The sequence below is a fragment of the Neoarius graeffei genome, chromosome 14 (assembly GCF_027579695.1).
Source record: "Neoarius graeffei isolate fNeoGra1 chromosome 14, fNeoGra1.pri, whole genome shotgun sequence".
In the NCBI taxonomy this organism is placed as follows: Eukaryota; Metazoa; Chordata; class Actinopteri; order Siluriformes; family Ariidae; genus Neoarius; species Neoarius graeffei.
The window spans coordinates 72,026,239-72,041,796 of NC_083582.1; the positions used below are offsets into that span (position 1 = coordinate 72,026,239).

At 41.9% G+C, this 15,558-nt stretch overlaps 1 protein-coding gene across 1 annotated transcript in view; it reads left to right on the forward strand.

Annotated features, from left to right (window-relative positions):
• Positions 1 to 15,558, forward strand: part of mtr (5-methyltetrahydrofolate-homocysteine methyltransferase) — a 92,667-nt gene that overhangs the window by 25,714 nt on the left and 51,395 nt on the right. Inside the window, exons 13-17 of the mRNA XM_060940299.1 lie at positions 895 to 1,007; positions 7,250 to 7,390; positions 7,910 to 8,095; positions 12,071 to 12,250; positions 13,232 to 13,348. Of these exons, the coding sequence (XP_060796282.1) occupies positions 895 to 1,007; positions 7,250 to 7,390; positions 7,910 to 8,095; positions 12,071 to 12,250; positions 13,232 to 13,348 (737 nt within the window). The remainder of the gene's footprint in view (positions 1 to 894; positions 1,008 to 7,249; positions 7,391 to 7,909; positions 8,096 to 12,070; positions 12,251 to 13,231; positions 13,349 to 15,558) is intronic.

A 15,558-nucleotide genomic window follows, 5' to 3' on the forward strand; every position in this document is an offset into this window, starting at 1 on the left:
GCCAGTCTTTTGAACGGCTCTTTTCAAAGAACGGATCACAAAGATGCGGATCCCATCAAAAAGCCATAAATCCCATCTCTACTGTCTACAAGACGAAACAGGATGCTGTGAACTTACGACACATCCGGTCACAATGTCTGTAAACTCAGTGAATTACAGACTTTTGCTTATCCCGTCCGAATGCGCCACACAATAACACAGAGGTGCGGGGGTAATTGCGAATTACCAGAGGTCCATAGGTAATACTTATCCCGTGTGAATCGTACTAAAGTCTCGCACAAGTCTCGTGAAGATCGCGCGGATAAGCGACGCCTGCCGTGGACCAAACGAACTAAATTCAACACGGCTAAAAACCGAATAGGCCGATAAGTATAATATTTAATTGCAATTAGTTGCCAATATGAGTCACGATATAAGGTTACTAAAACCGAAAACGTAATTGAATAACACGTTAATTAAGAAATAAAGCAAATTTAAAAATGACTTCGGTTCTCCTTTAATAGGCTGCACAAATTTTTGAAATGGATCAACAAACCATTATCTTCACAACAGATTCTATGCTGTAGGTGTCCGTGTTCTCAAAGGGTTTTTTTTCTCTTCCCTCTCCTCTTCCCCTTGCGAACCATGGGTTTGAATCTTTTTGGACTTTGGGCTGTTGTAGGCATTTGAAGGCCAAGTTTTGTCTCTCTTAATGTAGCACAGCCGACTTAAATTTCAGTCTCTGCCCTAGCTTCATTCCCAAACCAGAAACAGGTTTTTATAGTTTTCAAGGGTGTGATAGAGGAACAGAATGTCGGCAGTAAACCACATTTCAGACTGTTTTAATGCTGACCTTTTTATTTTTGTATGTTTTACATAATGTGCTGAACATGTTGATTTTAACATTGTTGTCAGGTCTGGAGCCATTTCGGATCGGGCCGTATACCAATTTTGTCAACATTGGCGAGCGCTGCAACGTGGCCGGATCACGCAAGTTCGCCAAACTCATCATGGCTGGGAATTATGAGGTATTGTTTAATGAAGCCTGTGAAATGATCAGACTTGTAATATCATCGACATCCCAGTGCATTAAAGGGGACATATTATGAAAAACTGGCTTGTGCGCACATATTTGGGTGTCTGGAGCAGGCCCGGCGCCGTGGGGGGGCGAAAGGGGGCGTCACCCCCTCGTAGCTACATCCCCGCCCCCTCAACGGAGACTCAGATCACTTAATTGTTTTCTTATGAAAATATAATGTATTATAGACGTATTAATAATTTGCATTTTCAAATACGAAATATTAAGTGGTTGCGCATTGCACAAAAATACATTTCACATAAATCACCTGTTTTAGACATATGTATCCTAACTACTGGGGACTAGTTATTGTGGGTGTATGTGTGAAATGCTGACACAGCCGCGCACACACAGACCTGTGATAAGGACAAGGGGAGGGGTCATGCGGGCGGGCGGGGGTTTTACATGTAGTCTACACTTACAAGTGCACTGTCTCTGCAATATCCTGTCAGTTTACGGGAGTAGTCTTTCCCCCACCGAATTAAACGAATTCAATCACAATATTGTGAATCCATTTTCTTTCTTTGTAGGCTAAGTTTATCTCCGTTTATGTTGGTGTATGTGTTCATATATGGTCCGCTTTGTGCGCAAATAGCGTAAGAATATGTGTCGTTGACGTCATCCCCCATGCAGCGGGGGTGAAATTCATCACTTCAGAGTGTTTAGTCCCCTACACGCCTAAACTGGGATCGCGGATTAAGTGGTTAGCGTTGACTCGGTGCGAGTCAGGAAGGCTATTACTGGTGCAGCCGCGGGGTCTGTTGATTTTTTTTAAATTATGATTTTGGCCGCCGAGCCAAGTACCTTAGACTTGCATTGACGTTTTGTTTTCATGCCGCGGAGCTATTTGTATGTATTTTAAATGTAAAGGACTTGCCTGTAGGTTTGTGTGTGGTGTTTTATGTTTGGCATCTTTCCGGTTGTAACGCGTGTCTGTGAGAAAATTGGAGGGGAGGATTAACAGGTGGGCACGGGTGTTGAAAAAAGCGCAACTGCCCTGGTAATATGTCACATGATTTTCCCAGACTAAAGCAACCTTCGGGGCCGTGGTGGTTTTGTGGTTGGCGCAGTTAATTGTTTGAAACACGTTGTCAGACCGCCATCACTACTACACACTATATGAAAAATATTTGCCCCCTTGCGATTTCTAATTCCCCCCCTTAGTAAACTGTTCCTGGCGCCGGGCCTGGTCTGGAGTACCAACCAACCCGCAGACTCTGAAATAAGACACACAGTCAGTTTCTTTTGCGCTCAGAAAGCATGTAGGGGAGAGTGGGGAGGAGTGAGCTGCTTTTTTTTATTTTTGGACCCCTAGCCAAAATAAGTTAAAGTTAAAGGCTGAAGTTAAAATGACCCTATGCAAATGAAAGGTATTCAGAGTAGTTGCAACACGAACCAAGTTGTACAACTAATCGTGCAACCATCAGTTCTACAGATGGGAGAAAAAGCCTGTTAATTTTATGGCTCACTCCTCCCCGATCTATCGGAGGTGTGAACCACCCCATGGGGAGGACTGGACCACTGGCTTGAAATCATGAACAAATGACATTTGTCATGAAATACAAACTTTTATTTGAACTGTAACAAATGAAACGTATTAAAAAATCAGAAAACAGTAAAGATATCAAAAAAATCTAAAATCTTAACAAAAAAAGTCCAGCTATTATAAGTGTTTTTTTTTTTTTGTAGGAACACGTGTTTGCACAGCAGCATTACAGTCTATAAAACATAATTAAACCTGAGGCCTGTCTTTAGCCGAAACACCAAAATAATCTGAAATGAGATACTAGTAATGGGCACGCTTAGCCAAATAACCAACTAACCTGAAATTGGAACTCAAGGCTTCTTAAAGCCTACAACAGAAGTATAGGTACCTCGTATGCCATCCCAGCATACAAAAATGAACGTGTTAAAAGACCACATCAAACATGAACTGGTCTAAAGTACGTTTGATGCCAACGACTGGTTGGTAGGATTATTGGTAATCTGTGGATTATAGCCCCATACCTTAATTACATGTAAAAGTATTAGTACGGTAATGTATCGCCATGACACAAGATTAGTTAAGGGAGGAGTGGGCCACTGAAGGGAGGAGTGAGCCTAGGCTCACTCCTCCCATGCACTGTGTGGCTCACTCCTCCCAAAACGACCCGCCATTGCTTCTGATGTCGACCTACATTTGAACGGAAGGATGTGGCCCAGGTTATGTCATCACACAATACCATAGTACATGCCTAATAAACAACAACAATGTGATTGTTATCTTGGTTTATTAGACAATAGGATAAAAAACATGTTAAGTGAAATATTTACTTACTACCTTGAATTTTAGACTTTTGTTCTCCTATTGTGAGCAGGGTGCCAGGCTTCCATCCACTGTGGGTTGAAGTCAGGGGAATTCCCTGGTGACTTCATATGACAAGTTAACTGGGATAAACCCTGGCTAAATTTAGAAAAATTTTAAGTGGTTCACTTCTCCCCATGGCTCACTCCTCCCCACTCTCCCCTACTTCAACAAGCCGTTCAGATTTGGCTCCACTTTCTATGTCCCGAGTGGAGTTCGTTAGAATAATCCCACCCCTCATATGTGCAGCTCCACTCATGGTTTGAGAACTGCCCTTTGCAAATGAACATTCACAAAGAAAGTGCGACTTGGCTTGTGAAAGACGGGTTGTTGGGTGAGCAGTGGCTCATTTATGATTTGAGGAACAGCCTGTTCCTTTTAATCAGCCATTTTGAACAGGGCTGTCGAGACCACGTGAGAAGGAGTTGTGGTAGTTTATCCTTGTGGTATTTTACGGAAGCCGCGAGAGGCCCTTCATATAATCCTTTTTTTTTAATTCACCTTGTTATCCCTAGATAACGACATAATTAATTCAGGATCTCGAGAAAACAACACAACTAATTCGAGATCTCGAGAAAACAAAACCGTTATTTCGAGATCTCGAGAAAACAAAACAATTATTTCATGATCTCGAGTAAACAGCTGAGAAATGGTTCATTCAGGCGCGCCAAGAGACTTGTGATATGCTGACTTTGGGGCTATTTCTCATTCTGTATAGACGCAACTTTGGTCATTAGAATGTCTGGAATAATCGATCACCTAATAAGGCAATATTTTGATCAGGGGTTGACACAGGGACAGATTGCATTAAGTCTTTTAATAAGGGATCATTTCAAAATTAGTCCGCGGCACCTCTGCAGAAGACTGGCCCGGCTTCGTCTCTACCGATGGAGATACAGTGATCCAGCTGAGATCATGAAATAATTTTGTTTTCTTGAGATCATGAAATAATTTTGTTTTCTCGAGATAATGAAATAATTCTGTTTTCTCGAGATCATGAAATAATTTTGTTTTCTCGATCATGAAATTGTTTTCTCGAGATCATGAAATAATTTTGTTTTCTCGAGATCATGAAATTTTGTTTTCTCGATCATGAAATAATTTTGTTTTCTCGATCATGAAATAATTTTGTTTTCTCGATCATGAAATAATTCTGTTTTCTCGAGATCATGAAATAATTTTGTTTTCTCGAGATCATGAAATAATTTTGTTTTCTCGAGATCCTGAATTAATTATGTCGTTGTCTCAGGATAACAAGGTGAATTAAAAAAAAAGATTATATGAAGGGCCTCTCGCGGCTTCTGTAGTATTTTGACCAAAGCATGTCAGACATTTCATTAAGACCTCAGGGAACTGGGTCAATTTGTAGGAAAGGGGTACAACACCTCACCTTTACCATAAACCACCTATTTGTTTCAGCTTCTGAACTCCCGAACAGTGTATGAAGAGTTCAGACTTTGGTCATAGTAACGAGTGAGCAGCAAGTTCAGGAATCAAGACTACACAAGAAGTCCAAAAGTGCAAGTCCTTTACCACAAGATTAGCTCTTTGCATGATGTTTTCTTGTAATAGATAATGGCACTATGCAACTGCACAGACTTAATTTACCGTCCATGATGCTAAACGGACACTGCGAGGATCCTTGTAAAAAGAAGAAAAACAGCAATTCTACATCCAGGACACTTTTTTTCAATGGAATAAAAACACGTGTTCTATTCCTTTCTAGCAGGTTTCATTCATTTTGGTTTGATAGCATGCAATATTGTTAGCGTATCGCTTATCCTACGTGTATTACATCACTCTACCCAATGGAGAACGAGCCTTGAATCTGGTTTATGATATTGCATGGCTGTCAAGACAACATGACGTCACACGTCGGAGACGTAAAACTTCCACGCTAGTAAGGGAGCGACTGTGACAATTTGTAAGCAAACATGGCCGTCAGGTTTGCTTCGTTAAATACGGAAGATTTTAAGAGAAAGACGTGTTGAACACCCGAAAGGAACGTGTACGTATAATAATATTGGCTGGCTTTTTTTCATGGTACATCAGATATATTCCATTCAGCTACTCGTCTTCAATTCGTTCAGTATCATGCTAGCTGAATGGAATATTCAAGATTCAAGAGAACTTTATTTTCCCATGAGGGAACTTCATTTGTGGTTAGGCAAACATGGATACATACAGTGGTGCTTGAAAGTTTGTGAACCCTTTAGAAGTTTCTATATTTCTGCATAAATATGACCAAAAACATCATCAGATTTTCACACAAGTCCTAAAAGTAGATAAAGAGAACCCAGTTAAACAAATGAGACAAAAATATTATACTTGGTCATTTATTTATTGAGGAAAATGATCCAATATTACAAATCTGTGAGTGGCAAAAGTATGTGAACCTTTGCTTTCAGTATCTGGTGTGACCCCCTTGTACAGCAATAATTGCAACTAAACGTTTGTGGTAACTGTTGATCAGTCCTGCACACCGGCTTGGAGGAATTTTAGCCCGTTCCTCCGTACAGAACAGCTTCAACTCTGGGATGTTGGTGGGTTTCCTGACATGAACTGCTCGCTTCAGGTCTCCTCCCAGAGGGTAAGAGAACAAAGCGGTTGTTCCAAATTGTAAGTGGGGTCAGTTGCAATTAATTTACTTTTCCTGATGGCTTGTTTCTCAAATTTGGCTGAAAGGGTGGTCTGAGGTTGCACACATGTTGATGATTCTATTGAAGGGGGCCTTGTTCAACTCACTCAGGGAGCCAAACCATGCCAAGATGCCAAAGGTGAGGGTGGATTGAATGAAGCAGTTGTAAAATGGACTTATTGACCTGCAGCCTATATATCTGATGTACCACTCAACGCCAGCCAATATTATTTAAATAATAACCTTTTGGGCTTATTAGTAAAGAATGGTGTAGGCTAGAATTTTTTGGGATGTAGGGTTGGGCTTTAAATTTCTAAGTTCTTGGAGACCAGATGATGCATGCTGACTCATAAAACTACCAAAAAAAAAAAATCTATAGATGATCTAGAGCAGTGTTTCTTAACTGGTGGGTCGCGACCCAAAAGTGGGTCGCGGAGGGGTCCTGGGTGGGTCGCGGAGCTGTGGTGTAAAAAAAAAAGCTAATTCATTGATTCACTAAAAAAAAGTGCAACTTTTTTCTGCGACAATTTGCAACTCTTATTTTGATAGACGATTCCAGCTCCGTGTCATCTGTTGCCATAGACGCAGAATGTTTATGCGACATAACATGCGTGCTAGTCATTTGAGTGGTGAACAACATGTTGAAACAACGGTACGACCCCGAATATTTGAAATATGGATTTAGTTGTGTTGAGGACAAAATGGTACAGAAACCCATCTGTGTGGTATGTGGTGAGACACTTGCACATGAGAGCATGAAGCCGTCGTTTTGCCTATGTTTATTGATCAGACATACAGCATATAATGGCCATGCAGATGCAAACACAGGTATTATTATAATAATAATAGTTATTATTACATATTATGGTTATATTTTGAGAATTACATTAAATTGACTTGAACGCTAAAAAAAATTGGGTCACGACCTAATGACCATGGAAAATTGTGGGTCCCAAGACTGTTCCAGTTAAGAACCACTGATCTAGACACTCGGAAAAGATGAAACGGATGGCCGTTCATTACCATGAGGTATGGGTGGTTTTTTTGGTTTTTTTTTTAAGTAATATTTAAACTCTGTATTTGCATAGCCTATTCCTGATATGAAATTTTACTAATTTATGAAGTATATTATTTTACTCAAGTATGTTATTGTTGCATTTGTCAGTATTTGTGTGTGTGTGTGTGTGTGTGTGTGTGTGTTAATCTGTAGGAGGCATTGAGTATCGCTAAAACACAAGTGGAAATGGGTGCTCAGGTGCTGGATATCAACATGGATGAAGGGATGCTGGAGGGACCTGTTGCCATGACGCGCTTCTGCAACCTCGTTGCCTCCGAGCCTGACATTGCCAAAGTAATTGCCTGCTCTTTAGAATGATTTAGAAACTTGTAGAGAGAAGTGGGCAACTGTAATAGTGTGGGGGTTTTTTTCTTGTAAAATAAAATGGCTATACGTAATTATAGTAAATATTCATTTTAATTAAACTTTAATGATAAGGATAATGGGGAGGAATAAGTTGAGAGAGAATTATAACGGAAGAGAGAAACATTATAAGCCAGTAGATAATGGAAATGAATAAATAGAGAGAGAAATAAAAAAAATAGCAAAAGGAAATAGTGAAACAATCATTTATGGGAGATTTTTATGTATCTTATTCTGAATGGTATTTTAGAACTTTGTTTTTCCCCCTCAATACTGTTTTTCCCAACTGCAAGACACCTTTAGAAGACAATGAGAGTCATTAAAAAAGTGTGTGTACACACACACACACACGTGTGTATTTTATTTATTTATTTATTTTTAAATGAAAATATTGTCCAAGTTAAAATCTCAATTTAATCCCGAGTGTGTAATCTTTGTGTTGGTGTGTAGGTGCCGCTGTGTATCGACTCGTCTAATTTTGCCGTAATCGAGGCAGGTCTGAAGTGCTGCCAGGGCAAGTGCATCGTCAACAGCATCAGCCTGAAGGAGGGAGAAGAGGCCTTCCTCCAACACGCCAGACTAGTGCATCGCTACGGTGCCGCCGTCGTCATTATGGCCTTCGATGAAAAAGGACAGGTCAGGTTGATGTCTTAGGCACGTGCAAAGAAATGCTTTAGAGAAGATGGAAAAATACTAGAAAGAGTAGAAACAGGAATCAATGAAAGTCCATATTTGGTGTGAGATGACCCTTTGCTTTAAAAAAAAAAATAGTAGTCTGAGGTCCAGTGTGTGCAGTTTTATGCGGAAATGATCTGTAGGTTTTACTGAGCATCTTGCAGAACCAGCCGCAGTTCTTCTGGACACTTTGACTGTCACACTCACTTCTTCATCTCATCTCATTATCTCTAGCCGCTTTATCCTGTTCTACAAGGTCGCAGGCAAGCTGGAGCCTATCCCAGCTGACTATGGGCGAAAGGCGGGGTACACCCTGGACAAGTCGCCAGGTCATCACAGGGCTGACACATAGACACAGACAACCATTCACATTCACACCTACGCTCAATTTAGAGTCACCAGTTAACCTAACCTGCATGTCTTTGGACTGTGGGGGAAACCGGAGCACCCGGAGGAAACCCACGGGGAGAACATGCAAACTCCGCACAGAAAGGCCTTCGCCGGCCACGGGGCTCAAACCCGGACCTTCTTGCTGTGAGGCGACGGCGCTAACCACTACACCACCGTGCCGCCCTCACTTCTTCATTTTACACCAAAACCCAGCAGCCTTCGTTAAAGTTTCTCTTTTAATCTGAAAAGTGCGCTCTTATGTAGGTTATATGCTGCTTTCTTTAGACACAAACATTTTTCTGTAATATTTAATTTTATGCTGGAAAACTAACGTCTGGAAATTGAAGTGTGGGGTTTTTGTTGTGTGGGTTTTTATTTATTTATTTTTAAAAACCCGAGTTCATAATGTAGACGTCATCAAATAAATACCTGTACCAAAGTTTGTATTAAAAAAAAAAAATGGTTTGGGCCATTAAACTATTGTTTTATATCGTTGATGGGCAATAAGAAATTTGTTTGATAGAATGTTCAATAGGCGCGGCACGGTGGTGTAGTGGTTAGCGCTGTCGCCTCACAGCAAGAAGGTCCGGGTTCGAGCCCCGTGGCCGGCGAGGGCCTTTCTGTGCGGAGTTTGCATGTTCTCCCCGTGTCCGCGTGGGTTTCCTCCGGGTGCTCCGGTTTCCCCCACAGTCCAAAGACATGCAGGTTAGGTTAACTGGTGACTCTAAATTGAGCGTAGGTGTGAATGTGAGTGTGAATGGTTGTCTGTGTCTATGTGTCAGCCCTGTGATGACCTGGCGACTTGTCCAGGGTGTACCCCGCCTTTCGCCTGTAGTCAGCTGGGATAGGCTCCAGCTTGCCTGCGACCCTGTAGAACAGGATAAAGCGGCTAGAGATAATGAGATGAGATGAGAATGTTCAATAGTTTCACTTAAATGTATGAAATTCAAAACTCCAGAAAAGCACATAACGAATGCACAAAGTACAGTTACATGGACAAACTCCAAGCGTGCTCCTTCCCTGTCTCAGAATCTACTCAGTAAATCACGTGTATTATCCATCAGTGAAAACCACAGGCTTCAGAAAAACAGAGTATTTTGTTTATGGGTTTTTGTTTTGTTTTTGTTTCTTTGGCTTGCAAAGAAGGAAAAAAAAATCACACAAAAACAACTCAACTTTATTTATATAGCACTTTAAAACAACCATAGTTGAAAACAAGGTGCTGTACATAAGACATAAAACAATTAAAAGCAATGAAATAAATAAAAACAGACAGTCAAACAGTTGTTTCATTGTTTTTAAAAGCAATTAGAAACAATAAAACAGTCAATAAAAAGCAAACCATAAAAGCACTAAAACAAGAGCAGAGTCTCATGCGGAGTTAAAAGCCAAGGAGTAAAAATGAGTTTTAAGACTAGTTTTAAAAATGGACAGTGAGGAAGCTTGCCTAATGTGCAATGGTAGCTCGTTCCATAATTTTGGAGCAGCAATGGAGAAAGGTCTGTCCCCTCTGAGCTTCCGTTTGGACCTCGGTACCTCCAGGAGCAGCAAGTCAGCTGACCTGAGGCACCGAGCAGGAGCGTAGGGTTGAAGGAGCTCAGAGAGGTAAGGTGGGGCGAGACCATTTAAAAACAAATAAAAGAATATTAAAATGGACTCTAAAGTGCACAGGCAGGCAGTGGAGGGAGGCCAGGATGGGAGTTATGTGCTCCCTCTTACATGCTCCAGTTAGGAGGCGAGCGGCTGCATTTTGCACCAGCTGGAGACGTGCGAGGGAGGACTGGCTAATTCCAAAATAAAGTGCATTACAGTAATCCAGCCGAGATGTTATGACGGCGTGGATTACTGTCTCAAAGTGTGTTTGCGCAAGGAAAGGCTTCACCTTTGCCAGCTGCCTAATTTGAAAGAAACTAGACTTCACTACGGAACTAATTTGCCGATCTAATTTAAAATCACTGTCCATCTTAAAACCCAAGTTTGTGACTGTTGGCTTTACATAGTCTGCCAAAGGGCCCAAATACCAGCCTGTTAATTTCTGTTACGGACACGAAAATCAAATGTACAGACTGTTAATGTTCTTTTAATAATAAGTTAAATAAGCTCAAAGAGTGCTATTACAAAGAATCGAGCTGACTGGACTCAAATGTTCTATGTTGTCATGGTAACGTACATATGTCTACAGCATGAAAGCTGTGCGTTAATGGGGTTGGCTGTTTGGCCAATCATTCTGGCGGAACACGGTTCCTTTTAGTGATGCGGGACATTCTGTTTTGTTTATTGCTCACTGAACAATTTGTTCTTCAGACTTGTTTGGAAAAACGGGTCGACAAATACACTTTGGATGGACGTTAATATTCTTGAGCTGCCTGCCCAAGTAAAGTCTGAGCAAAACACTGTGCAGACAATGGAGAAATTGTTCGGTGGGGAAATTCAACCTTCTGGTAATTATAATAAACTAGTCATTTAAAAGTTCTCAGTAATGATCAATAACAACTGAAGTGGCCAGTTCATGTGTGAAAAATGATTCCTCGTGCTCCCTGAACCACTCTTTCACAATTTGAGCCCTAATTTTATGCCCGGGCCATCAGGGAAGGAAAAAAAATCCATTGTGGCGATAACCTGGTCATTCAGGTCGTCAGCTGACTTGATTTTATTGCCCAATAACGTTGCTGAACCTCAACCTGAGCAGCTGAAGCAACCCCAGATCATAACCCTGCCTCCAGAGGCTTGTACAGTGGCCACGATGGATGATGAGTTCATCGCTTCATGAGCTTCCTTTCTTACCCCGACACGCCCATCACTCTGGAATAGGGTCAATCTGGACTCATCAGACCACATGACCTTTTTCCATTGCTCCAGAGTCCAGTCTTTATGCTCCCTAGGAAATCGAAGCCTTTTCTTCTGATTAGTCTCACTAACAAGTGGTTTTCTTATGGACACACAGCTGTTGGGTCCCAGTGGTGGTGGTGGTGGTGGTGATTTCTCGTCGCATTGTGTGTGGAAGTGATCTTACTTTCACTATGAAATATAGTTGTGCAACCCGCTGTCTTTTTTTTTTTTTTGTCCTTTAAAATGGTTCGACATCAAATGTTCCAGTGATCTCTGATCAGTCAAGTCCCCCCCTGCCAAAAACCACATTTCTTCCATGAAGTTGACAGTTCGTCTTTATCCTTCCAGGTTTAATAATGCGTTGGACAGTTCTTAATTCAATTCCAGTCATTTCAGCAATCTCCTTAGTTTGCTTGATGAAGGCCAATAATTTTGACCTTCTGAAACCCAGCAACTTCTCCATAAGCACAGGATGCACCTTCCAACGTGTTTTAGAAATGAGAAGCTACTCACTGCATCAGTTCGGGTTAAAGAATTGTTGCCAGCTGAAGCATTTTAATCGCTGCAGTAATTAGCCAATCAAAGGCTCTTATTTAAATCCAAACGGTGACCACTTATTTATTTATTTATTTTATTTGGGCGGGAAGTGTTACAGTATGTAGTTGTCTTGCTCTTGGTTGGCTCATAAAGATATGTTTGTGGGGTGTTTTTCTTCAGGCTACTGAAATTGATCAGAAGGTCCAGATCTGTACAAGAGCCTATAAACTCCTAACCGAAAAGGTGGGCTTTAACCCCAACGACATCATCTTCGACCCCAATATCCTTACCATCGGCACCGGGATGGAGGAACACAACACATACGCTATCAACTTCATCAAAGCCACACGGATTATAAAGGTAGAACAGTGACGATATGGATAGTATTCGACTTGACGACATGTGCTCTTTACTTCAAATGTAGTCGATCATCGTGGTTGTTTGACAGTTTTTATCTTGTTGTTAGCTGCATTAGCCTTGTTACTTGGTGTGAAAGATTTTATTAAAAAAAAATTCATGAGGTCTACTCTTAATGAAAGATTTAAGTTTTAAAGGAACAGTCCACCGTACTTCCATAATGAAATATGCTCTTATCTGAATTGAGACAAGCTGCTCCGTACCTCTCCGAGCTTTGCGCGACCTCCCAGTCAGTCAGACGCAGTCAGACGCGCTGTCACTCCTGTTAGCAATGTAGCTAGGCTCAGTATGGCCAATGGTATTTTTTGGGGCTGTAGTTGGATGCGACCAAACTCTTCCGTGTTTTTCCTGTTTACATAGGTTTATACGACCAGTGACACGAAACAAGTTCAGTTACACAAATTGAAACGTAGCGATTTTCTATGCTATGGAAAGTCCGCACTGTAATGACAGGCGTACTAACACCTTCTGCGCACTTCGGCAGTGCATTGATACGGAGCTCAGATATCAATGCGCTGCCGAAGCGCGCAGAAGGTGTTAGTACGCCTGTCATTATAGTGCGGACTTTCCATAGCATAGAAAATCGCTACGTTTCAATTTGTGTAACTGAACTTGTTTCATATCACTGGTCATATAAACCTATGTAAACAGGAAAAACGCGGAAGAGTTTGGTCGCATCTAACTACAGCCCCAAAAAATACCATTGGCCATGCTGAGCCTAGCTACATTGCTAACAGGAGTGACAGCGCGTCTGACTGACTGGGAGGTCGCGCAAAGCTCGGAGAGGTACGGAGCAGCTCGTCTCAATTCAGATAAGAGCATATTTCATTATGGAAGTACGGTGGACTGTTCCTTTAATGATGTGAATATTTGGCCTCAGGATAAGATATCTCTCTCTCTCTCTCTCTCTCTCTCTCTCTCTAGGAAACATTGCCTGGAGCCCGGGTCAGTGGTGGCCTGTCCAATTTGTCCTTCTCTTTTCGGGGCATGGAGGCCATCAGGGAGGCCATGCATGGAGTGTTCCTATATCACGCCATAAAGGTGCCGCCCCTCTTCTCATAAACCATATGATCTTACCAGGGTTTGTCACTTGCCACTAATCTGATTGTTGTCTTTATAACTAAACAAAAAGAAAAATAGTGCTTATGGTTAAGATGGTTCTAAGGGTAGTTCTAAATATGTTTTAATTTCATTTTGTACGTGTTGCCAATATTGTGATCATTTTGGACCGTCCAAAGTCACCGCCCCTTCAGCACTGATCTGAGGTGACAAGCAGCCAGTGTTTTTTATGAAAAAAAGAAAACTGTTAATTCACGGTATTGAATACTTTTTCCGTGCATCAAAACTGATCAGCACAGTTTTTCCTATTTTCTTGCTATGTTATAATGTTTAGCGTTCTCCTGATGTTATTAGCATCTTGTCTGTTGGAGATGAAGCCTGTATGATCTGTGTTTTGCCAGAGTCTTGGGCAATAATGTTTGGTCATGACCTAGCCAAATAATGGGTCATTACCACGAAGAGAATATCGAGTCTTACCTTCTTTGTAGACCACTGATGTAACGACCTTTTCACCATGTAATTGGTGGGTGACCTTTGGAGACGGCATATTTAAAATCTTTAGTTCATGTTGGTACGAAATCATCTATGAAACCTTTATAGAGCTCTAGGACTCTGTCCATCCCTGGAGAGAGGGTTTTTTTTTTTAAATAGACCTCAGAGTGATCATGTATGTGTTTTGATTTGGGCTCTTTGTACAGATTCATTTTTATAGAATGATGCAAAGGCATCAGCTATTTCCTTTGGAAGAGATCCTATTTTTAAGGAGCGGTAGAATCTTGGGACCTACAGCTTTAGGTCCTGAGCTTTACAGAGTTGAAAAGCTAACAAGCAACTGGCTCTGTTCCCCATCTCAGTATCTCATTATCTTTAGCCGCTTTATCCTGTTCTACAGGGTCGCAGGCGAGCTGGAGCCTCTCCCAGCTGACTACGGGCGAAAGGCGGGGTACACCCTGGACAAGTCGCCAGGTCATCACAGGGCTGACGCATAGATACAGACAACCATTCACACTCACATTCACACCTACGGTCAATTTAGAGTCACCAGTTAACCTAACCTGCATGTCTTTTGGACTGTGGGGGGAAACTGGAGCACCCGGAGGAAACCCACGCAGACATGGGGAGAACATGCAAGATCACGACATGGAGAGAGGCCAAGATAAGCGAAAAGTCCAGTGTGCAGAACTGTAAGGTGCAGCAGTGACTTCATTTGTGCAAATCTAGCACGCTAATTTTAGTGCAGACAAAGGAAAGTTTGAATCTTTTTGTCCTGTGGCTGGGAACTCCATCTCCTCCCTGAAGGTAGAAGCTCAAACTCCTAAAGAGGGGATGGTCAGTGTGGTCCAATATGGCCAGAGCCTTCTTGAGGATATGACTGTCAAAGGTCAGAGAGCTGAGCTTGATTCAACCCAATGATCTTACTGGCAACTCTGGTAAGCTGACCAAGCTTATTCCTGTCTGCAAGATTAAGGTTACCAAACCATACAACAACAGAGAAGGACAGGACAGGACTGATGCAATAAAAGTCAGGCTTTCGTCTAAACCGGGGAACAGGGGCGCTGCGCCCTCTTACCGAAATGCCGATTGAACCCCAAGTCACACTTAGGCCATGCACTTGTATGCTACTGCACAATATGCAATCTTTCTCAAAACGATCTTTTCTCCATGAAAACATCCCAGCAACACCACGTGACAATGTGTCTGATCATCAAATACATTATAATTACTCCAGAAATATTCCAATCATAGTAGATACACCGCCAGGTGGTGCAAAAACAATCCGAATTGGCGTTTTCCAGACTGAGGCGCCATGTTGTTTAGTTGTTGTCGCGGCTGCTCTTGCGAGATTTGATGTGGGTTACATACAAGGTCAGCTGACTTGGAGAGCGAGATTTCTCGAGATTGAATGACCTTTCACCCACCGGCGCGGGAGTTTTTGACAGAAGTAGTTCGCGAGTTGTTTTTGTTGACACTTGGGCATTTAAAGATGTCATCCCGCGGCACGAAACGGAAGAAAGCCAAAGACTGTCCGGGGCAGAAGATTACTTCTTTCTTTTTCAATTTGACTGACAGACAATTTGTTACAATTTCCCTCTCAGATAGCCTCAGAATGTCCCATTGTAGTCTCAATTTTTCAAAGGCTTCGCACGGCAGGGGGGATGGACAACCGGCACCATTCCCCTCGCCATGGTGAG